Below are 26407 nucleotides of genomic sequence, written 5' to 3' on the forward strand. Positions count from 1 at the left end.
CTGTAGTCCTATAATTGCAGTTGATTGAAACATGACTGTACAGTTTTCAATTTCTATTTCTTTTAATAAATAAGATTATTTGAATTTTAAAAAATCTCTCATATAAAAGGGGGAGTATGCTGCCAACTTTTTAAACAAATCTCCTGCTTCTCATCTTGATGACATGCGACTATGAAGTTGCAGCATAGAACTGACTCCTCCTTCAATCTTCTTCACATAGCCTGAACACTGTAAAGGAGTGGTCCTAAGTAGAATTTCACCAGCTCACAAAATCAATAATCGAGCTTATGACCCATATGCAAGAAAGCGCATTTTTACCTATTTGGAAAAAATTTCACATTTATTTACTGTCAAACAGGTGTTAAACTTTACATTGGATATTAGTGATGGGCTCATTATTAACAGGTTTACACAAAGGGATTTGGGGAAAAAGAGAAAAAAAACCTGAAACAATGTACATTTAATTAGCTCTTTTATCATAAAATAAATTAATTACTAAATATAGGCAGAAGGAATATGGAAGAGTAATATTTATGTTTTCTCTTAGCTTAAAAGGGTCAGGCACCTTTCATTCATTAGCCCACCTTCCCTCCTCCTTCTCCAAATCAAAGAACAAAAAGGGAACTGAATCTATGACTAGTGAATAGATGTGGGTGACTGTTTTTTTCTAACCAAATTTGTGCAAGGCCTGGCATAAATTGGCATCTAAGAGAATTCTTCCCAGAAAATATGTTCTTTTGGCAATATCAAGTTTAAGCCATAAGAATAGTCATGTCAAAGCAGAACACTGTTTACAGTGAAAAAGAAGTGGAAAATGGGTAGAGTTTGCATTTTAAACATATTACCAAGTGTAAGAAGAAACAGCTTGTAGCATATGTGCAACCAAGAGCATTTCACAATATTTTCTTCAAATCCTTTAAAATTACTTTAATGACAATTATATTTCTGTTTGGACACAAAGGTATTTATTTATTTTACCCTAGCAATAGAACAAAATATAATTTCTTTAGCCATTTTTTTCATGAGAACAGTTCATTGTACAGTTGAAGAAATATATGAAATAAGGCCTGTGGCTTGATTGCTAGTGGTTAGACATGTTTTCAACCTTTGCCTTAGTGGGAAAGATTTGCCATGAACAGCAAACTGGTGCAGAATCTCTCTCCTGCTTTTGCAAGTCTAGTCAGGAATAGTAAGGTACAGTAAATTTGTCCCACAGGATTTTAGTGCCTACGTCTTGTATATAATACAATGCAGGCATACAAAAATGATGCAGCCATATTTACAAATTTAGTTCACAAACTGCTGCTGTAAAATGGCTGGAACACTTTGCGTGTGTGTGTGTGTGTGTGTGTGTGTTTAGTTCACAATCTTTTTTTTTTTTTTAATGTCAGCAGCAAGATATCTTAAAATACCTTGATGGTATCTCTTTTTTTTTTCTTTGTAACAAATAATTCTTTTAGTATACTCTGTGTATATACAAAGCTTTGTTTTATAAAAATTCACAGAACTGAAAGGTCCAGTCAACTCCTTTACATGGGAGAAACCACAGGGACAAGAGAATTGTCACTTCAAGCAGATATGAGGGGGTCTGCATGGAGCCAATTAAGTCTGTTTAATACTTGCATGTGGCCTTCAATATTCCTTTGCTACACTATTAAAGGCTTGTCACTAGCTGCATTTGTCCTTCCCTAACGTCCCCTTCTGGAATACATCCTTCCTTGTTAATGGGAATGATATAGCCATCACTATTCCCCCTGCTGATTTGATAGTACATCTGAAGCTGATGGCCAGCTCCAAGGTTTGGCATACTTTTGTAGTAAATGTCCTCATTTTCGCTTCTCCGGGAGGGAGAGAGATCTTCCTCGATGTCAGGACTGCTCTCAAGGTATGGAGAGTCTCTGAGGTTGGGCATACTTGTGTAAAGCGAGTCTCTGTTGGGTGATTGGAGGTGGTCTTCAACTTCAGCTGTCAACTGGGACACATAACTATCGGTTCCTTCAATCTTCACTTTCTTCTGTGGTTGGTACAGAAGAGAGTGAGTCCGTTGAGGAATCAGAGGGGCCTCAAGTTCCTTTTGGTGCAGCTCCAGGCCCGTATTATCACTGTGCATTAAAGATGAAGCATCAGCAACAATGGCATCATCTTCACTACTACTCCCACCGATCACAGCTTTGATTGGTAATGTGCACTCCAGGTTATGGTTCTTGTGGCTGCCTCGCAGGTTGTTGTGCACCAATTCTGAAATGATCATTTTTTCAAATGCAGTATCATTCAGGCTTAGTCCACAGTCTACAACTTGCACACTGTCATTATAGTCTCCGTTGCGCAAAGAGTAGCTGTTGTTGAAATTACCATTTAGCGGTAGAGTATCCATGGCACTTGTATCCCTGGCATTGTTCAGTGAATGTCCTGCAACAGAGAAGGGACACCCATGGGTTACTATCTCTCCTAGAGCTAAAATTTTATTCTATGAAAATCTTTAATGTAGTTCAGGACAAAGTTGTACTTGGAAGTAAGACTTGTGACATGACTGGGAGATTCCCAAGGGTAAAGAGTTATATACCTTATAGAAGAGAGAGAGAATTTTACAAAGTAATACTGCTTTTCCATGGAGCTTCAATAATACTTTCAATTTGAAATTTGAAAACAAATTTAACAAGCTCTAATGTACCAATTTATGACTCAGTTCTACAATTCTTCCTGCAAGGAAGAGTAAAGTGACTCCATGTCCTTGCATATGAATGCAAAGCAATTCATTCATAAACATTTAGCATATAAGTACAACATCATGGTTCAGAAAAAACAAAATCAACAGAATTTGTCCTAAACAACACTAAATTAAAAAAGAAAAGGAAGGAGGGAGGGAGGGAGGGAGGGAGGGAGGGAGGGAGGGAGGGAGGAAAAAAAATAAATCAGGTCACGTACAAAACAGAAGGTAAATGCGTAACAATAAACCCACATATTTAGCAAGCAGCTACTTTAATATAACATTTCTAACATTTCCTTATGTCTGTGTGTTTCTTTAGCTGAAGATGGAACAAACAAAAGAATGACCAAAAAATGGACAAATACAGAGACTCTATGTTAAGCACAGACAGCCATCTCTCACACGGAAAGGGACTGAGGCCCACAGGCACCATCCAACACAGGAAAGACAGCAGGTGGAATGACTCACTTTGGACAACTCACATCATGTCTGTCTGCTCAGGCTATCTGGCCTAAGAGTAGCTGATATATAAAAGAAAGTAAAATGATTTATTGTAACAAGATGAAGAATTACTGAGCGTCTCAGCAACTTAGTCAGAGCAAGGGTTCAGCAAATTAGATTACTAGCAATAACAGCTTTTTCCCACTTTAATGTGCTTTTTTTTGGGGGGGGGGTTGCATTTCATATTCTCAGTGCCAGCAACGGCCCCAGGCTTCAGAAAGTCAAAGTTTACCTGCAGCCCTGCAGTTTGCATCAGTCACAGTGACAGAACCGTATGAACCAACATAGTCTATTCAGAGTTAAGCCCATAGGTATCATGGGCATATGGAAATCAAAAGCAGAAATGTTAGGAATTTCTCTAAGCATGGGTCACAGAAATTAACCAAAGAAGAAATATTAGCTGTGGAATGGGAGATTATCAGTCAGAGCCGATAACTTTCAACTGCTGAAGAAATGGAAAAACTGGGTACATCTGCTGGAAAGATGAAACAAAGTTTAGGAAAGGAAGAGGGAGGGAGGGAGAGAGAGAAAGAGAAATTGGAATTTTATGGTGAAATGTTCTTTTACTGGAGATAAAGAAATTCATTTTTCTAGAGACACAAAGACATGTAAACTAAGACATCACATTGCTTCCCAAACAAAAAGGAAGAAAAAAAAAGTTCTTAAAGAAACTGAATGGCATGGATCATGGAAAGTTAGATGATTTGTTAGTGAGCTGTTGGAAGAATTGCTTTTACTGTTCTAGACCAATGTCTGGAACTATTAAGGAAGAATGAAGTACCGTTGTCTGAATGAAACTGACCACTGTGAAGCTGCTGCATTATATGCAAGGCTTGGAGTAGTTATGGAGAAATAAAAAGGTTGTGTGTGCATTTAAAAATGTTTCCAGGTTTACTTTCAGCCAGTACTTAAAGCTGCAGCTTAACCAAGAAAATTCAAAGTTGCTTCTGTAAAGATAGAAACATTGGGTTGATGCCTCAGATATTTTTTTCCCCCTTTGGTTATGGAATACTAATTGAAAAGTAAAAAGCTGCAGCTAATCTTACATTGTATTGTTCCAGCCATTCGTGTGTGCTGAATTAGTTAAAAAGATAGCAAGTCTTTGAAAAGCTCTAGGCTTCGATTAAACAAGTTTGGTAGGTGGGTAATTTCATATATATTTCTAGATTTTTTTTTTTTTTTTGCAAAAGCTTTATCCATATGGAACATATGGCATTCATAAGAGAGAACCAATGCATGGACCACATGCCGATATTAATTTCCTTTATAAAGGTATTCTCTCTCTCTCTTTCTTAATAATCTAATTCTTCATATTCTGTTAAATAAATATTAAAGCATATTCAATAATCCTTAAAGAATTTTCTGTGATATACTGCAGAGTTAAGCACACTCCAATGCACTTAAGCCAGTTTTAAAGAGGCAAGTTTAGATGCCCATGATCAGGTAATTCACTTGAAGTCTTTCCTAGCCTGTAGCAAGATTACTGTGGGAATGTAAAAATATTATGTCAATTATTAAGCATTTTGCTCAACAGTGCTCTGGTTTTAAGCAGCAAATTATTTCAGCATTGGATATCATCAGTGACCAATAGGGCTTGCTACAGACCTAGTGACTTTTGGGGGGTTCTTCCAAAAAGCAGTACCCATGTACTGTTGAGTGTGGAAATATTTAATTTGGAAATTGTGAACCACTTGCCCGCTGAGTCTACTTCATGACTGCTAGTTATGTTTTAATTGTGCCCATTAAAAATCATGCTGAAAAAATTTACATTTGATAGGCAAAGTTAAGTTTTACTCCCATACTTGTCTCTCTGTAGGTTGCTAGAGGAGAGCATAAGGAAAGTAAGAAAACACGAGAATGAACACAGAAACTGCAGTTCACTTTTAAAAATAAGGAAAACTGATATAACAGCTTATACATTTAGTTTTTTTTAAAGCATATTACATAATGCTTAAGACAGGATTTCACTTACATTAAAAACTAGCACTTATTAAACTAATAATACAGGTGCATTTTTTAATTTTTAAATGCCTCATTAGTTAAGAAAAGCTGTTGGCCAGTATAGTACAACAACGGTGCGGTTAATGCTAACATTCTGGAATCACGACAGGTCTGCCTGTTGTACTGAATTACTCTCTCTACAACTGAATAATGGATCAGAGCAATGTCAAGTTAGGTGACAAATGCTCAGAGGACAGCAGAAGACACACTCTGTCCTAAGCATCTGAGTTTAGCACCAGCAATCAGGCTGTATATCCCACACAATTATGCTCTTCTAAGACTAGCCACCATCTGATGACTTTCTTAAGGAAACAAAGCAAAACACAACACAGCAAAACAAAGTGCTCCTATAAAGCTGCACTATACTATAGTTGGCCTCTAAATGTGACTCCGGATGCAGTTTCCCACAGCAGGACAGTGCAGATGTCAAGATGCCTTTGTGCGGGTTTAATGGTCTAATCAACTCCATAAGCAGATTGTTCTCAGCAAGCTTTTGATTCAATTTATATTTCATAGATGTGATACCTCTAAGTGATATATATCTTGAAGATGGGCTCTCGGAGCATGGGGTGTCAGTCCTGCAATAGTATATTAAGATTTATGCCACCTGTGTTAAAAACATGGATGATTATTGGCAAATACTATTATGGTAAAGGATTAACACTATAATATAGTGCAGTTTTACAAGCCTGGCATTATCAGTAGCATCGGAAGGAGAAGAATTCTAAAGGAAACTCTAGCTCCAACTAAATTAAGAGAAGAGGCTTGGAGCAAAGCATAATCTAAAAAGAAATGCAAAATCAACATATCCCAAAGTGTGGGCACACCTGGTGAGTTAAACACAGGAGCTGAAGGGGCATTACATACAACGGTTTCAGCGAGCAATGTGTTATAAGGATTGTTAGTGCCGTGCGGTCGAAGAAGAGGGTTTGTTAGTAGGTAATTGCCAGTCACTCCTAAAGCAAAAGAAACAGAAAGAGAGACATCAGCTCTTTCATTTGATGCTGACAGTTCCAATAAAGTATATATTTTTAATTTCATCACAAGTCGTGTATATCCCATCAAATTTAATTCAGCTGAACATTTCTGAATGTATTTGAACTATTAATTTGAAGGAAGAGAGTGAAAATGTAGTTAGGTTTCCGTAATTCACAGGTGCTGGCCAAATCCCCAAAGTAAACACCTGCTGAGAATGACATTTGCTAATTTATACAAAATTGCTATTAAAACATGAATTGCAATTAAATACAAAGACCAATGTTCTATTTCAAGATGTTACAACTTAATGTCTGTAACTTTAACCATGGGTAAGCACCAGTCTAGATACATCAACATTTTGTTAATTCAGAGCAATGGGCAATCTCTGATAGCAACAGTCAAGGGTTGTCACTAGCATAGTTTAAAACAAAGTAAAGGTAAGCGATGGCAAGCTGCAAGAAGTCTATTCCATTATATGCAACGAACACATGCTGAAGGAGCAGCAGCAGGAGAGGTCGAAGGTAAATCATTCATATATTTTTATAGGTCAAATGGCTTCATGCTGCACTATCAGCGAGGATTTGTAAAGTCAATTATCTTTAAGTTATCTCTGCTCTCTCTGTAACAAGAATCTTAAATGAACACAATGAAAGCTCACCCAAAAGCTTTCTGCAATTTCAGTCCTAATGCATCAACACTTTTCAATAAGCTTCTAATGAAGCAGCCACATACAACATTACTTGGTAAGAACTCAGCATGTGAAACATCACACCGATTTGGGGTCTGTTATATTAATATAGTTGTCTAAGTAGATACAAAAACTCTACTGCTTTGTGGACATGCCAATAAAGTTAGGTGAAAGTGCTTTTCTACTGAGCAGTCTGAAAGTATATAGGGGAGTCTGATACTGTCTGACAGGTCCAAGATGAGACACAGAGCAGTCTAAAAATGTATTTACAAAATTTAAATTGATTAGGTTCTCATTGTGGCAATAGTAGCAGATATTACATTTTAAATATTAATGCTTTTATCACTACACAAAATATTATTACTGTAGGTAGTAAAAATCCTGGAGTTTAGGGAACTGCTATACTGTCAGCTTATGTTAATCTTATTTGCAATTTGATTTAATTTATTTGATTTTTAAAGCTTACTCTAAATATGAGCAAAGGCAATCTAAATCCTTTTTTCACTATATTACATATCATAGAATTAGTACTATAATAACTAAGCATTATAGTTTCAGTTGAATCATACAATTGGCTATAGTTCTTTGCTATCCTCTTACATATACTGTTTCCAGTATACTCACCACAGTACAGTTGAACAGTAATTCCCTAATTCTGAGTACTCCAAAGCATGGCCCTTTTTTCACTGTAAACTAAGAATCCGGCACCCATGCTTCTTAGTATTACTGAGCACATCCACATTTCATTGGGATGATCTCACAGCATCTCTTAAATTGTGCCCAACCAGTATCACAGGTGTAAAAATAGTTGAAGCCAAATTATTATTGGACTTGCGTAGCATACTAAGCCATAGATTGTTTTAACCATGGCTGATTGAATAAATCTGAGTTTACATAGTACATCAAACCATGGTTTATAAGCCAAATGGCTGGGCCAGTGTAACACATATTATAGCTGGTGTGTGAATCAAGACTATGAACTGCAGGTTAGTACATCTGATTAGCTATTTTTTTTCCTTTTATGGAAATGATAGAAAGAGGCATTATATATTTAGCTGACAATAAATCCTTTTACACTATTGGCAACATTACTTTCCAGGGAGAAATATCCTCTCTCAGATTCTTCTATTACTATTCAGCTTGTGTTTAACATGTAGTATTTTTCTGCTCCCTGTTCCTAATTTTCTCCCCCCTCCCACTTCCAGGAAAAGTTTATTGTTGTGGCAAGGAAGAGCTGCTAACACATAAGGTAGAAGGGAGCCTTAGACAATGATTGGGATTAGATCAAAGAAAATTTTTTTGCAGTGTCTTTATTTTGCCAGAAAAGCAGGAAAAGAATTCCTGAAATTCATCTGAGTTGAGTTGCTTGGTATTACAGATATGCATAAAGGATCAGTTCATCACTGGAACATTTCACTTTCTCCTACAGTGTTCAGTTTGGCTCATTTGGGGACTGGACCACCTCCAGAACTCCATTAACTACTTCCTGTTCTGGAAGATACACTTGCAGAAATATACAAACCACTTTTAGCTTACTCAGATTGACCAGTTCTGGGGGGAAAACAGAATGTTGCAAAGACAGATCACTCCATTTTGCACATAATTACTTGGCATTGCATAACAATTAGCGAAGAAAAACACAGAGCATTGGCTTTGGTGAAGGGAGGTTCGTATTTCCTATCAAGGATAATACATACATTACAGCAAGGGTAAAAAATGATGTATGAAGCTGCAAACAACTAGAAATCCCTTGTAGGGTATACCAGCACTACACACATTTGAACATAAGGATTAGGTTTTTGTTGTGTACAGTATTGATGAACATTAAAAATAGTCATTAAAATGAAAAGCAGTTTGGGTAGATTACTCAGCCTGACTGGATTTTGTACTTTATTTTAGAGATAATTCAGAAATGGCTTTTATAATCTTTTATATACCAAAAAGAGAGAGACTTAATAGCATTTTGACTCCAATTCTCCGTCTGTTGCAGCAACAATAATTAATGTGGGTGTCTGTAGCAAGGCACAATGACATCAAAATGATGGCACATGGATCATGACATCTTGATAGTGCAATTATTTAATGATGTCATGATGCAGTTTGCATCATGTTATGATGCACGTATCATCATTTGCTTCTCCTTCTCTCCAAAGAGGACACTTGTACTTCTTAATGACTTCATAAGGGAATAGCTATCTAAGAATATTTGCTTTGTGTATACAGATCTCTCTCAAGACAATGAAGAAACATTTGCATGTGTGGAGAATGTTGTTATGGAAACCAACTCTTGCTGAATCAAAGTATGAATGGTCCTCTTTCGCACAAAAATCCTCTTTTGCACTGGAAGAATCTACAAGCAAATGGCAACTTTTTAAACCAATGTAGCTTGTGACATCTTTGGCAATAGATGCTCAGCTTGAAATAGTCATGTTATTAATTGTGCAATGTTCCTGTAATGCTGACCACAGTCATGCATTTATTTTGTAAAACTGAAGTGGCATAATAAATCTTATCACCCAATCATTGTCATGGCAGAATTAGACCCTAGCATTGAAAGTTATCCAATAGCTTTTCTGACCATTCAACTGACAAGACTCTTCTCATCCACTGGGTTTGAACAGAGTAAGTGATCCTGCCATTTTTGGGTGAGTATTTTAAGGCTTCAAATTTACAGCAAACATTGTGCATTAATATCCCATTTTCCCTAAAATCCCATTTTGGCTACCTTCAGATGGGACATTAGTATTGTTTAACATATTAGTATTGTTTAACATATCTATTGAAGAGGGTTGAAAGCATATAAATATTAACTCTGAGTTAAAGTGACAAAGGTTTAACCCAAGATCTGAAAAGTAAGCAGAGTTTTACCTCCTTCCCTGGGACTGTCATGTGGCATAGAAATGCTCTACATTATAGACATGATCAGAACTATACTGGAAGGAAAATATATTTGCAGATGCCTTTTATAGCGAGCTGATGTTAATTTGATTTTACAGGCAAACTGGGTATGGTAATCTAATGCATTTAAAATTTTACTGTGCTGGTAGTTCTGTTTCAGTTTTAGAATATATAGGTTAGCAAAGTTTTAAAATTATACTCTTGCTTTTAAGTTAAATTATTGATGAGACTTATTTAAATACGCTTTCCATGAATGCGAGTGTCAACTTTCATCCTAAGGAAGGAGATGAAGGAACTGAGTTTTAAATCTATTCAAGACAAATAGTCTGAGTTACAATTTCTTTGAACAGTCTTCTTTACATGTGTCTGTTTTCACTCAGATGCTGAGATCTTTAGCCTACAGTAACTTCCCAGAGCACATCTGTTTATTTTGTTTAATTACTGCAATCTAAAACTTCAACATTTTTATTTAAGAAATACCATTAAAAAAGTAGAGTGAAATCTATCAAATAACTGACCTTGATTAAGGGTTGAAGTGCTATTGATATCACCTGAGATAAAGGAAGATTCAGATTGTTTTCTCACAGTATCATTCCACATTCTTCTTATTCGGCTCTGTTAAATGTAAAGAAAATCAGGTGGAACTGTCACATCTCACACCGCTCCAGAAAACTACTACTTCGCTACTAGTCTGCAATCATCTAATGAGATCTCCTAAGTAAGCCCTTTTCTTGAACGGAGTAGTACTTACTTCGAAGTCAATGTGTTTCAGACTATGCTGTTGCTTTCCTTTTGATTATTATATGTCATGCATATTATTGTGCTACCGACAAAGAGTGAGTAGTTACAGAGGACAGGTTGTGATGTGCTTGGCTTCAAATTAGCTTCTGAAGTTTTGGTGCCTTTTAGGCAGTGTTTAGCTTGTGGTGCTTTATTTTCTCTCCAGGTTGACCAACTGATGCTAAGAGAGGTATTAACAATCTTGTCCTCCAGCCACATTCCACTAATTTGAGGCCTGACATTTTCATGTAATTTATATGCTTTACTGAAGTTCCTCTAAGCCATTTTATGATTACTTCCCAATACTTCCAGAGAAGCTGAGCTCTAGTATGAAGGAAAGTTAAGGAGTTAAATGTTTGTGGGGCTTCAGTTATGTTCTATTTGAGGAAGTTATAATTCATCAGTACTTTTAGAAGAAAAAACAGACTTGGCTATAGAAACAGACACACACACAGATAAAATGCAGTGGCCTAGTCCCATTCTCAGTTCTTTTCATCTGCCTGGAAAAAAAATGTAACACCACATAAATCTGGGAAAAAAACATAATGTAATATAAACGCGAGGGCCTTATTCAGGGAAACAATTATGCTTAAATACAAATGCATTACTAGTTACAGGTGTCCTTGTAGGTGACTGGGGTTCTCTTCCAGTATAACAACCATAGATTAAAAAAAAAAGGTGGATAGTAAGGCCTTGGAAAAATGTACTTTATATATATATGCAAAAGCTCATCTACCATTTTCACATGCATAAAATACACAAACATACTCCAAATATCTTCAAACATAATCAGAAGTAAAACCCCACAAATAAATGACACTCTTTACTTCTAACAGTGAGGCCTTGTTTGTATTTAGCAAAAGTGTAAGTAATAACCAATATACAGCAGGCCATGCAAGTGATTTCCCAGTAAGTTACCCTAAAGGTAGCCTTATTTTACATACCAAAATAATAATAATTTTTTTTTTTGAAATAGGTATCTGAAAAATCCATCTGGAAATCTTCTCTGAAACTTTTTTTTTTTATAAGAAGCATACTTTAGTTTCATATTTGACTTGGTTTATTTTATAAAGTTGCACTCAGTTATTCTCTAATCAAAGAGAATTATTATCTAAATCTATGATGGACCTGTAACCACCAAAGAATTTAAAACTACCACCACAAATTCCAAACTTTGAGAAATTTTTGAATTGGCATACAGTGTGTGTGTGTGTCTGTGTGTATGCATCAAATGACTGTCAACAAGGCTGTAATAATGAGAATACAATTAGTGCATCTAAACAGTACATATCTCAAAGGGCTGTTTGATAAGCAAGGTTAATTAAAAGATGCTGTCATTAGAAGATACCATCAGAATGTTTGTTACCTGAGTGCCAGAGGAGTAGCGGGCACTGGTTCGTGTTGTTGATGCTTTTACCGAACTGTGTGGACTCTCTGTGGGTAATCCTCCACAGCAATATGAATGCCTGAAGCACTTGCCATACTCCTTGCGTACCTATATGTGAATAACAGTGCTCATAATCAGATACATTCATGTTTTCCTTTTTGATTTCTATATAATAAAAATGAACCATATAGCTCCTTAGAATGGGGCCAGTATTAGATATTCAATTAAACACACATGAATATTGTACTTAAATTATTGAACCTTTCTCAACACTTAGTATGTTTGAGGAACTGTACAATACATTCCCAATTATATTCCCAAATATTGATTATAGGGGAAAAATAGTGACACCTTTGGGGGCAGATTATAATGTGGCACCTCTCGCTCCAGAAGTTTTCCTTAGGAAAACTAGCAGACCACCTGCAAATTTTAATAAATAAATATATAAATAAATTTGAAAGAAAAAGAAACATGACATATTTTTCAGTAACTCATTTGTATGTTTCCTAAATACAGGTAGTCCTCACTTACCAACAGCAATAGGGACTGGCAACTCTGTTGCTAAGCAAAGGGTTGTAAAATGAAATATCATGGGACTGTGCCAACTTACATCAGTTCTGTCAGTGGTTGTGAATCACCGCGGGTTGTTAAGTGCGATGTCACGTGACCACAACTTGTGACTTCCTGCTAGGTTCCCCACTGAGTTTGCTTGTTGGAAGCTGTCTGTAAAGGTAGCAAATGATGATCACGTGACCGTGGGATGCTGCAACTGTCGTAAATATAAGCCAGTTGCCAAGCGCCCGAATCGTGATCATGTGACCATGGGGACGCTGTGATGGCTGCAACGTCAAGAACTGGTTGTAAATCTCATTTTTCAGCGCTGTCACAACTTCGGTCGCTGAATGAGTGGTCAGTAATCAAGGACTACCTTTATACTATTCCATTGGCCAGTATTTGGGTACAACCAAATATTAACACTTTTGATGTATCAACTAAATATTATTTTCTGCTGATACACAGATGATCATTCCTCTTATTTTAAGCACTGTGGTCATGACAGAATATTGAAGATTCAAGGCAGAATTCAATAGCTTCAAATAGCTATTTGAATGTAGTTTGGTTTAAGTCACTAATCAACGTTTCAAGACATTAAACATGGTTTGGCTTTCACATTACACTGATTGAGGAAGGCAGATATCTGTATAAACCTACTCAGATATTGAGATCATCCAGGCACTTTTCTCTCTGTCACAGCATCTGATGTACATTTGGCTAGAAATCAAGAAAGATCTTTCTTATGGCTGCACACAAAGATTTTGGGAAATCCCAAACAAGGGAGGCCCCTTTACTCATAGCTTTTACCTGTTAGCAATGGAACAAGTATTTAACTTAAAGAACAGGTTTGTTTTTTCAACTGTTCTTTGTTTTAACCTGTATTTCATTCAATTATGTTTTACTGCCTGCTCTTTGGGTAAGCTCTCATTTGAACCCATCTAGATGGTTTTAGATTACTATGTTATTTTATTTTCAGATGTTATTGGTTTTGGCTACACTTTTTCATATTTCATAGAAAGACAGATAATAAATATAAGAAAAATAAATAGTATTGGGTTCCCAATGAGCAGAGAGCAAGGAAGATTGGGTTTTATGAATGCAGTGTGAAGGAAGAGACATTGTCTGCTTATACTAGTCCTTCTGATGGCAAGCTTTCTACTCAAATCCATTCTACAAATAGCTTTTCACACAGACCCAGCCAAACAATACTAAACTAAATTTGTGCCGAATATGCCTCAAAATATCAGAACACGAAAGGGAATGAGACTACTGATTTCAAGGGAAGATATTTGTGGCTGAGCTCATTTGGAACTTTGGGTAGCAAACATAAACTCTTCTCAAAGTTCAAAGTAGTCAGTTGTTAGAAAAACAACTCAAACAGAACTAAAACCCTGTACTGATAAATAACACTAATATTTCATGGGAACACATAGCTATCAATTAAAAGATGTTAACTGCTACGGAACTCTACTCAACAGAAACTTTCATTGTCTCCCAAATATCACTCTCCAGGGCTGATTTTGTCTAATTGTCTATACTGCTGCAAATATGCATTTTCTGTCAGACTGCACATTCCACTGCCATCATTTCTAAATTACAGCTTGCTGAAAACGGAGGCAACAGAACTATCATCTTGTCAGGATTGGAAACATAATCGTTTTCACTTTCCCAATTTTATTTCTCTGCTCAATTTAGTGACCAGTAGCAATAACCAAATAAAAAGACTGCATTAGCTACATATAGAAAAGTGGAACGATATCCAGCAAAAGAGACTGAAGCTTTTAAACTTCAAATGACAACCTGAATGTCATTGGAAGTTTGAATAATCTTGTGCTACTTTAAGTATTTTTCCTACACTTGACTGGCATTTTGATATGACTTTGTTATGCTGACTTTGCTTACTAGAAAAATAAGGTATGTTTCAAAATATTAACAACATAAATACAGTGCACCTTTCGATTTATGATTCTGAAAACAAAAATCCTAATATCCTACTCTGGAAAAGTGTTCAGTGTTGTCCATTTTTTAAAAATCATATTTTCATCTGGTAATTTCTAATTCTGACAAAGTTATCCTTTCAGATGGTAATCCCGTTTCATGAAAAAGCATTTTATAGAAATACGTATAAAAGTTTCAGTATACAAATTGGATGGCATTACAATTACAAACAAATTCTGAAATGCCATCTTGATTTTAAATGCAAAAGGTTATTTCTCTCTCAATGTTTACTTAAATAGCATGTGACATGTTACAAATAACTAACTCCGCATGTCTTTTTTATCTAAAGATCTTAAAATAATGCAATACTCTTGAATCAAGACTCCCCAAATATAATCCCAGTGTGGTTAAAATGTCACTTGCGAGTTATTAGTTTTCTTCTTTTATTATTTATATTTTAAAATCTCTGACCTTTTCTCATTTAATTTTTGACACAACTTTTTTTATTGGTGACATGAAAATACACTTTTTTTTCTAGAATGGAAACTATTATTAAGTGCATAGATTACTTTGATACAAGCAAAGAATATATTTGACTTAAATTTAAAGTCTCTGCTAGAACCAGCAATTGTTATTTTTATAGCAAATTATATTCAACAATATTTTCTATCAGAGCATTACATGTTATAATAAAAGAGGTATTCTGTTTATATGTGGAAAAAACAACAGCAACCAAGTCTCTTAAACAGCTTGCTGGTAATCAACTTTTGATGAAAACATTCTTCATGAATTCTTATACACAGTGATCTAATGAATACCATCTAGACTAACATATAATCCTTTTTTTTTTCCAGATTTCTCATTTAGAGTTTTGCTGTGTGGATTGGCTCAAATAAACACAAAAAAACAAACTATATGCTAAAATGTATAATGCTCATTAGAAATGTGTACTTTGTGACAAAAAATTATACATGCAAACTTTGTGGGGAAAAAAATTCAAAAACACTTAAATTGCATTTTTGCGCAGATATTTTTAACATTCAGTTTGTGGAGATGGAGGCAACCAATGCAAGGTTCACATTGACAGGCAACAGAATATTTTCACTCCATTATGAAGCAATCACTGACTAACATTTATGTCAATGAGATTGATCAGTAGCTCATAAACATTTATCTAGCAAAACGTCATAGGTGGTGATCAGATTCTATAACCAATATTACACTATGACAAGGGAGTTAGTCATTCTATGCTCCATAATATTCCCTGCAAACAATGTGCAGTGTGAATAAGAGTTTTATTTTTTTCCTTGTTTTTGTTATCCTTCTATGCTTTAAACTTGCTCTATAGCTTCTCGTGTTTATGGTATGCATTTCGCAATTCATTACTGGTAAACACATGTATCTGAAATAATCTGGAGATGTGTGATGACTCACTTTCTTCTGCAGTGCACAATGAAAGATGAAAATAAACATTCCTTGGAAAGCATTAAATACTGTGAAGAGGTATGCCATCACAATAGTCTCCTCATTGATGTAAAGCAGTCCAAAAGACCATGTTAGGCCAAGAAGACAAAGAAGAGCAAATGCACCTAGAGCCCAAGACCTGAAAAATAAAGTAAAATTAAGCAAGACTGCTGAATTTTTTTTAAAAAGTACATTGCAAACTTATGTATTACATTTTTATTTGCTGTGGTTGACTGCTACTAGGTTTGTATTCAAACCTTAAAAAATAACCTTGGTTTTAGCCTTTCATCTATTAAAGGAACAGTACTATTCTTCAGTGAAAGCAGCAGTGGTAGATGAGCTCTTTCTCTTATTCATGATTGAAAACTGTCAGTACTATTTTGAAATGCAAAAGTAGAACCCATGATCCTGTAAGCCCTTTGTTTATCTGTATGTATGTATGTGTGCATGTGCATTTTATAACAAATATTTAATCATTAATGGAAGCCAGGTTTTTTTTAAATAAATATGCTTGAAATTTGACATAACATACACAGATAACATAGATATGCAAGGTTATATGGCAGTATAACCTAGTTCAGTAGCCCATAACCTAAAGCTCAAAAACTCTGCTAAACTAAGACTACATTTTCTAACTTTCATAGGAAAGTGTCTTACTGAATGTGATAAGTGTGTGGATTTAGCCACAAAATAAAATCTTTAAAGGATTTCATAATGAATAGTTTCAGGGGAGTAAAAAAAAAAAGAAAGAAAGAAATTGCAGAGGACAGCACAGAATGAAAAGGGAAAGGGGATTTATTCATTGCATTCCACATCTAACTAATGATCTTACTTGATAAATGGCTTATTATCTTCATAGCTAGAAAGCATTATAAGCAGAAAAGAGAAACAAAATTATTAGACAGAATTTAATTTGAAATTAATAAAAAAGCATTTTAGTAAAGTTCATACAAAAATTAGTCAAAAGGAGAGAATTCAAAGTGCAGATGCAAGCAATTTAAAATAATAAAGGCATATAAGAGTTGAAAATAGTTTAGCAAATTAGATATTTCTGAAGTTGTTCATTAAAATTAGGGACAATCCAGGAAATTGTCCAAATTTTCAGGTTTTTTTTCTTTTTTCTTTCTTTTTTTCTTTTTTTAAAGTCATGCTTTAAATTTGTTAATATAGGGTTCTATCTTACCCAGGTAAGTCCGTATTATAGTAGCCATCACAAACACGGTAATTACTGGTGTAGATGAGAAGACAAAAAGAGGAAGAAAAGGAAGAAAAGAGAGAGATGCTAAAGATTAGCTCTCTCTCTCTCTCTTAACATGCAACATGCAATGAAGTTGATATTGTGACCTATCTAAGCAATATCTAGTTTGCAATGTTAGATATCTAGCAAATTTACCCTTGTCACATTCTATTTTCAAAGACAATTAAAAAACCCAGTCTGCAGCACAATCACTTGGAACTTATTAGAGCTTGGTTCTTATGATAAAATATATTCAGCCCTCCAGCATCAGACAATAACCTAGCCTGAAATAACCCTATGACTGAATGGTATAAAGCTGCAGTAGGCAACACAAGACGGAACGGTTTTAACCAGAAAACTTTAAATCAATTCCATTCGTTGTCCACACAAACAAAGCATGGACTGAAGTTGGAAGTGAAGACCTTATGTTGCCTAGCTCAGCCTAAAGTGTGATCCACCACTGTAAGATCTTTATTAAGTTAAACTTATTGCTTCAATTTCTGGAAAAGAGAGTATTAAGATAAAAATAAGTATTTGTTAAATTAGCATGAAAAGGAACAGATAACCATCAAGATAGCCATAGTAATAGGAACTCTCTTAGGAGGTCAGAATTATGACTGGGAAAACTGCTGAGAACCCTTAACTGCTGAGAATAATTTAACAAAACAAACCCAGCAGAACAACATCAGCCGTGCAGAGAGGAATGCAATTTCGAGGTGCATTTTAAATGCAAATGAAATGACTGTGCTGCCGTGGAATTTCAGGAAGGCACCAAACCAATTCCTTGACCGCCATTCCAAGGAGAAGTTATTTAATTTCAACCCTTGTCTGTAACATTAGAGCAACAAATGTGTTGAAAGCAAGGCTGGTGCTGTTCATTTCTAACTGACATCTGTGGTTCCTGGGAGACAAAGCCATGTGTTCGTAATGGAGGGGAGCTTTCAATCAGCTGAAACAATCAGACAAATCATCACAGTTTTGGATCTGAACACACAGCACTTACTTAATGTTTTCCAACCTGCTAGAGTCTGGTTTCAAAGTGTTTGAGTGCTTCACCATTTTGCACAGTGTGATCACCAGGAAGATAAGATTCAGCTGTCAAAACAGATACAAATAAAATTAAACTACTTCAAGAAACAGGTTGATTAATGACGATGCTCCAGACTACCAAAAAAAAAAAAAAAAGGAAAAGCTATCATTCTCTGAACTATTATGTGACTGAATATTCTCAGCAAAGTGGCTGCAACAAAAGATTAGATCAATGGTAAAAATCCAGCTAATATTTTTTTCAGATCACATCTTGCATTCTTTCCACTGCAAATCAAATCAATAAAATGCTTGTTTAAAGTTTTCTTTCAGTTTATTTGTACAATATGTATAATGCCTAGTGTAAAATGTTCTTATATGTAATAATAATAAAAACAAAGCAAAATATTTCAATATGCTTATACATCTCTACCCCTTTTGGTCACTTAAGGTGCTTCATATATCCTTTTAAAATATGAAGTGTGAATAGAAAAAAAAAAGTCTGTCTTGCAGGTGAGATAATCTTTTATCCACAATTAATTGCAACAGGATTTTTACTTTTGCTGATAATTTCCTTTCTGCCTAATTTTCTTTCCTGTGTTTGGAAGGAATGCCTTAAATTCTGAATTGTCTCCCTTTCAGGTAAATATATTTCTATGTCATGGCACAAAGTAATAATTAAACACAGTTCTGATATATCCAGAATAAGTCATTATAGAAAAATAAAATATAAATTGAAAGCAATATTGTAAGAAAATTCAAATAAACAAATTCATAACTGCAGTTTCCATAATGGATAGTGAGCCATCTACTTAATCTGTTCATACAGTGAAAATTACAAAATGATTTCTGAATCCCATATAAAATTGGCAAATGAAATATTTAAAATACTGAATAACAAAATCAAGAAATAACAAAATATAGAAGACAAATACAAGGCAATTATTTTAGCATGATGTTGGCTGAGATGGTTTATCATCAAAAAAGTAATTCAGTTATAAACAGTTAATTCATCTAATGGGTATATATCCACAAAGTTACCATCCCCCATCCCTGCAGGAATAAAAACAACCCAAAACCCTTTCCCTGTACAAATCACAGAACAAATTATGGGTTCCTTTGCATTCTATAAATTCCTTATTTATTATTTCATTAACTCTTTTGATGCCAGCCTTCTAATGAACATGCATTCTTTTCATGAGATTAGAAAGAAAGGGCATGCCATAGAATAATAGATTACAAAGTCTAAATTGTGCATCTTTTATTTTTCTGCTTCTCTGATGTCCATCTGACTCAGGCCTATTTCCTAAAATAGGAAGTCTGTGGCCTAGTCTTTCTGCCTTTTTCCATGTAAAACTGTCACTCAGGCTCTCAAAACGTAGATATGTTATTCCCAGGCTAGTTAATTAAACTCTAGGGTCCCCTGTTTCCATGGTCTTGCTATTGTGGCTTCTTCCTGGTATAACTGGTCCTCTTTCTACCTTGCAAAATTGTTGTATGACTTACAGTGACAGAACTGCACATATTTCTGTGTATTGCTATTCATATTGCCTGTCTAGAATTCTTGGCCCCAATGGGTAGAGAGACTACAACCAAGAGGCCTTCTACCTATTACATGGTGGCATTGGCTGCCTCTTGGGAACTGAACCCTCGGCTGATATAGAACGGCTTGTAGAATGACTGGTCAGCATTTTGGCAGCAATGAAATTTAAAGCTGTATTTGACACAAGTGTTTATATTAATCACATAGCATGACGTCCCTTTTTATGGCTTAAAGTGTACATGGTTTAGGTTAAGGCAGTAGGGTTGTTTGTTTGTTTTAAAGGCCCCACTGGGGCCAATCAGTGAATATTGTGACTTTTAATAGTGCCAGAGTTATTAAGTGGGTATAAATGTAGCTATTTCATCTCTTGTTTTCATGTTTCCAATTTATTTGTAATTTGCTTCTTAGACTGCCTAGGACCACATTAACTAAATGTTGCCACTGATATAAATAAGATCTGTAAGTCAAAATGTTATATTCAACTGATTCTTCATTTATTGAAGTTGAGGCCTGACCTAAGGTAAATAACATGACCCTGGTATTCATGGTTATTAATTGTGGAAAGCAGTTATGATTCCCCCCCCCAAAAAAAGCGCAATGCTGTGGAACAAATGCACAATTCCCAACAACAGCCGTATGAGGTTGGTTGTCTCAGTGCGTTCCAAGGCTGGGAGTGGGCTTCTACCTGGCCTTCCTTGTCCTCATCCAGCACATTAACTACTGACCACATTAGCTGTCTTCCACACCTCATTTTTCAGACTACAAACATCATCCACAGCTACAATGTGTGGCAGAAATAAGTAGTACTATCTAGTTATTTCAGACATTTTCTGTCTTAAGCCAGTATTGATAATTTAGTGGTTTTAGTCCAAAACACCTATACCCTGTCTCCTGATATATGGCATTTTAGTTCACATCATACTATCTATGTCAGTAAACTGTTAATTAATGGAATTGCCCTAAAATGGAATATTTGTGCAAAATTTGGGTGCAATAAACAAATACAACTGAATCAATACATTTGGAATCCTAAGTTGAAAGAAGAAAGGATGGATGGGAAAAAAAGGCATTTTATTCAGGATGATAAATCTGCAAATGATGTGGATGGAGGAGAATGAAAGTATTTTAAAAGTACTATAAATCCAAGATGAAGTGCCTATGACAATAGGATGCTTGTTCTCTAGATCTTAGTGACAGTAACGTAAAGCAATAAACGCAGGTTCATTACCTGAAAAGCAACACTTAGAAACCCTTCAAATATCAGCAAGGCATTTATACAACCTTTGCCAAAACTGTCACCAACAAAAGAACATCATCATGATGTGGCAGAACCTCCAGAAAGACATCTGCCTTAGGCATCTGTTATAAACCATGACAACAAGGACAAAAGGCAAATCCTAGTCTTCCATACTTTATCCTGACCCTGAACACTAGTACCGTATTTTTCCATCAATAAGAAGCCTCCATGTACAAGACGACCCCCACTTTTCCAACCCAAAATTAAGAAATCAATATTTTAAAGATAGTGCAGAACACATTTTTATTTAGTAATTAGGTAACATTTACCTGATACACTCGGTGGGAGGAGGTCCAAACGATCTCTTTGCACCTCTATTTCCAGGCTCTTTTGCATAACTGATTACATTTAATCACAAGTGAAACTGCTTGTCTCTGCAAACAAACTTCCTCCAATTGGTTTGTTCAGCATCAGCTGACATCAGTTACATAAGGCTCGTGATAGGAGGAAGCCTGTTTGCAGAGACAAAGTATGAGCAGTTTTGCAACCGCACGGTTCTCTCCTCGGCTTACTTCCTTGCATAAGACGCCCTTCAATTTTTAGCGTAAGGATTAAAAAAAAAGTATCATCCTATAGTCAGAAAAATACGGTATATAAGTCAGGGGTTTGTGTTATGATGTTACAACATATGCTTTGCCACCTCCCCCCTCATATAGGCCTATGATTTTGTCCCTTTTATATAATTTCAGTCACAGAGAAGAAAACAAGCAAACAAACCTCTTTTGAGAAACCTGAACCCTAGGATACATTTATGAGCTAACTTCGGACAGGTTGCTATAGTATTGTGAAATATGGGATGCAGAACACAGCCTGAAAAGGTGGTATATTTAAATAGGAGTGGGCACCTTTCTCTGAGTTAACAGGACATACTCCTGCGACCTGCAGGAAGCTTTCCAATGACTTTGGGCTTTTAAAAATAATTTGGGGTAATTTTTAAAGATGGGAATGGAAATAGGAGGCCTTTAGGAGAAAGATCACACTTGTTCCAAAAACTACACCATTCCCATGGGGTGAAATCATGCTATCACAATTCAGCCATATAGAGAGATATAGATATATAGATATACATACGTGTGTGTGTGTAAATATATATATTTACCAAACTTCAACAGCATGATTTTAGGCATTTCAGAAGGTATGTATATATATATTCCCATTCCCATTCTCACCTAATATCCAGGGTGGAAAAAAAAAAAAAAAGATGATTCTCTTATATAATGAGTAATAATGAGTAATACAGCTGTAAAATGGCTCCAGATTCTCCTGCTTAACTATGCAAGCCCCATTCCTCTCTAGAACACACAGACTGAAGAAGACTTCTAAATGAGTTGCAAACTGAACTCTCACCGAACCGAATGAATTATTAAAATTGCAGATGGAGCTACCCAAATGACAAGAACAGTTCCTGACGTGTCATGATCCAGGCCTCATTAAATCATTTCAAGCATACTAATAGTTTTCTGCCACTCATTACTTATACACAGAATTTTACATAGATATAACAACTTTGGTTTCCCATAGGTAAAGACATAAAAAATTCTGGAAATTCACTTCTGGGATGAAGTGAAAAATACTTCTTTTTTAACAAGGAGGGGAAAAAAACCTTGAAAATGTATCATCCTTTACATATCTAAACTCAATTTAACACTATAGCAGTGTAAATCATATTATGAATTACTTGTCTTGCTCATGAAACATTACCTTTTATGATTTACATTTAAATTTAAAAAGTAAGGGTGGATTGTAGATTTTTGACACAAAACATCATATTAATTAAAAAAAATCATTTACTATTTATTTTGTCTATGAAAATATCCTCTTCCTTTTAAATTAATTTAATCAACTGACTTCAGAATTTTTTTTTAATTTTTTTTAAGCATAGAATGTATTTTTCAGCTCCTTTCGGCTGTTGAGTTATGTAGATTTCAGGAGGAAACTCAACAGATTAAGGGGAAGAATTCCTTCCAACTCCAAAGTCTTTAAACTTATCCTATCTTTCTCAGCAATTCTTTGTTTCTAATTTATAGGAACAACTGTGTATTTAACTTCCCATTTCCCCTTCATTCCCCCTCAGCTCTTTGAAGCCAGAATAGACAAGGACAAATCACATTATTCTCTACAAAAGTGATAAAAACAAAAAATGGAATGCATTATATCAGTAACCTGGTCAAAAATTTCGGAGCCTTTTGTCCATGTGGACAAAAAGTGGGAAAAAAAAGAAAAAAGTGGGAGTCCCCCCACTTTTTTTAAAAAAATTGCAGGGTATATGTTAAATTTCTATGTCATATTATTTTAATAGTGTTTATGTATGTTATTAATATTTTGCTAATTGAAAAAACAAAAAAATTACAATCCTGAATTGTAAAATCTTCATACAACATACTTTATACAAAATATTTTGGGGTATTAGATTTTTTTTTAACCTCTTAGAAATCTATTATACTAGAAGCATATACATTTATTCCAGTTTTTTTTTTTTTTTTTACAATAAATATCATAGCAAGGTCAAACATAGAACATTTACCTGCCTATCTCATGAACTCAAAACAACAGTTATTTTAGTAAGGTGATACATAATTCTGTATTAGGTTATGGTGAAAAAAAATATTTGCACCACATTATTTTTCTTGAATTACAAATTTTATACAATGTTTGCACATTTTAAAATATATAAAAATTGTACTTTAATTATACAAGTTGCTGCTATTTCAGATCTTAACCTTAAGACTACTAATTCTGTATTGAATTAAAAAATTCCTGATGCCTAAATATTTATTATTGGGTGACTAATTCTCCCTTCCAAAAACAAGGACAAAAACCCATCATTACATTGTAAGTGTAGGACATCAATTTATGTTACTGAATACGTAAAAAGCAGACACTTTTCTGTCCTGGCAATTCACAGGAGTGGATTGTTACAATATAAGCTTAAGTAAAATATTCATAGGAGGCAACAGGATTTTTACTAACTGTTAATGTTCATCCCTGACAAAATCTCTCAACTATTTTCTGCATGTTCATTAGCAGTAGCTTACACATTTTGAAATGTTTACATAACTATGAGGATTTTTTAAAAAAAAAAGAATAGCTAAAACCTCTAATTCTCAATTATTTTGTAGCATATTCTTCATGAAATCCATCTCTCTCCCAACCAATGCTTTCATAAATATGTGGCATATATAAATACATACTAACAGCAGATTTTGAAGTGATAATGCAAGCATGAACATATTTTTACAATGATAGTAATCTTAAATTCTTGACTTATGTTGATTATGTCTATTTGTCCATTTGTGCTTATGACTCTTTTTTAGCTACAGTATTCACACTGAACTGTTCCTGAATCATTATACATCCTTTCTTTTTCAGTCCGGACGATTAGAGGGCAAAGCAATTGCCAGAGAAGAATTACTCCAAGGAACTCTGCAGTGATTGCTACCTGCTGTTTCATATTTTCTGAAGTTGGGAATACTGTTCCCAAAGGCCTTTCACTCCTCAGCCTAAATGATTTGCAGGATAATAATGTCATGGCTGGTAAATAATAGTGGACTCTAACTGTACATGGTCAATACGATTAAATGTCCATCACCCTGATTTCTATTCTGACCTGGTTAGAAGAAAACAGCAATATCTGCAGCAATGCCCAAGGCTCAGAAAAAAATGTAATGTTTTAGAAAGAGAGAGAGCGAACAAACTGAACAAAGAAGTATGCACAGTAAACAATTTTTATATATCACACACACACACACACATCCACACACACTCACGCATATGTATCAATATATGTATATTTATAAATGCATGCTTTATGCCCACATGAAGAGAAAGGGAGAGGAAGAGATGGAACAGACTTGCTGAAATTCTTTTAATCATGCCATTTTTAATGATGATATGCATATCCAGAGTGTTATTTTTACTATTCCCTGTTGTTAATACTACACTTCTGTGGTTTTGTTAAACTACTGTTCAGTGCAAAGCAAAAAGCAAAAAACAAAAAAAACCCAGACTTAACCACCTAAAAATCTCCACTGAATTTGTTCAGATCAGCTTCAATCAATGAGTTATGAAGTTGATAACAAGTTAAGTAAACATGTTCCTTTGATATCAGCAAGTTGAATAAGTCGGTGAAGCAAAATGCAAGCAAAGACCTTTTTTGGCCACTTAAAAAGAGAGGCTGAAGAGAGTGAGTATATGAACTCAGAGGCTTTGCTAAGGGTCACACGTATTTTAACATTAAATGAGGAGCAGCGCAGTGTGTTTTGCTGTTTCATCTGTCCTCCATACACACTTGCATCAGTCATGACCTTTGAGAAGACAGAGTGATAACTTTACAGAACAAGTCCCTCTAACAATACATGCTACTCAGGAGGATTCAAAGAATGAAAATGGGAGATAGATTCTTCTTTTTAGGTAAGAAAGCCTTTTAATGTGATAATAAATATTTCTCAATATATATTACCAAGAAGAATAAGGAACAATGAAACTACAAATAGTCTTCATACCATAATAACCATGAACTCATTCATGGCGATTGTTTGTAATTACCTACTACCTGTCAACCAAATCTTCAACTGTACTGTATTGTGATACAGGTAAAATCAGTCTTTCTTCAGGCTGCCTATGTAAGGCTGCCTATGTACAGCCCTTATATACTACAGTATGTGCTGATGATAAATATAGTGTTTCTACTGTCCAATCAAGATAATTTTAACTGCTGGCATGGCTAGATTTGCCAGTTTACCTAAATGCTGAAAGAGAAGTTTGCTGGTTTAATGAATCATTATTATGTAACTTACTACACAAATTGATTTCATAGTTCTTCATAAATTTGATGGGAAAGACCATTCACTTTGGTCCAGATTAGCATGAAGAGACTTATGAATTCAACAGCTTTTCTCAACCTCTCCTTCCCATTTTAACATTGTGCCTTTCAAAAGGTAATCAAGATGGTCAAATGACTCTTCTAATTCACATGAGGTGTGATAAAGCAATGCAAAGGGAGGGGGAATTTGGACAAACAGGAAGTGTGCATTCCTTCATTCTAGCCAACTACAACAAATTCCACCCCCTTTTTTGGATTGTTTGTTATATTAGTTCTGTTCCTGTTCTAAAGTCCAAGCCACTGATCTCAGTTGTGTAGCTTGTAGTGGATAATATGACTGCTTTGCTTCATTTACAATAAGTTATGATCACTGTATTTTTGAAAAAAAACAACACTATACCATCCTGTTTGTACTGGCAAAGCTGGTAAGCATTTCCTAGAAGATAAGGAACTAAAGCCCTATACAGTCACTGCTGTTTCTGAGATATACCACATCTTGCAAATCATACAATAGTTAATAGAATCAGGGTACACAAGCAGTACAAGATAAATTAACTTTGTATAAGAGTATAAAAGTTGATGTTG

General features: G+C 35.0%; 1 protein-coding gene across 6 annotated transcripts in view; it reads right to left on the reverse strand.

Annotated features, from left to right (window-relative positions):
• Window positions 1-937: 937 nt before the first annotated feature.
• Window positions 938-26407, reverse strand: part of ADGRL2 (adhesion G protein-coupled receptor L2) — a 206916-nt gene continuing 181446 nt past the window's right edge. For 2 of the 6 annotated variants that reach the window (XM_088153880.1, XM_088153881.1), the window contains exons 16-21: window positions 18138-18229; window positions 15868-16036; window positions 11920-12048; window positions 10292-10388; window positions 6037-6165; window positions 938-2409 (exon numbers count right to left, since the gene is read on the reverse strand). In XM_088153880.1, the coding sequence (XP_088010006.1) occupies window positions 1655-2409; window positions 6037-6165; window positions 10292-10388; window positions 11920-12048; window positions 15868-16036; window positions 18138-18229 (1371 nt within the window). In that variant the 3' untranslated portion in view covers window positions 938-1654. Of the gene's footprint in view, window positions 2410-3175; window positions 3229-5734; window positions 5817-6036; window positions 6166-10291; window positions 10389-11919; window positions 12049-15867; window positions 16037-18137; window positions 18230-26407 lie in introns of all 6 variants that reach the window. The other 4 variants (XR_015798463.1, XM_088153883.1, XM_088153884.1 and 1 more) reach the window with 4 other exon arrangements.

Source organism: Python bivittatus, unplaced genomic scaffold (genome assembly GCF_059951505.1).
Source record: "Python bivittatus isolate LINGU-HERP-01145 unplaced genomic scaffold, Pbiv_v1 ctg000700_np1212, whole genome shotgun sequence".
Classification (NCBI taxonomy): Eukaryota; Metazoa; Chordata; class Lepidosauria; order Squamata; family Pythonidae; genus Python; species Python bivittatus.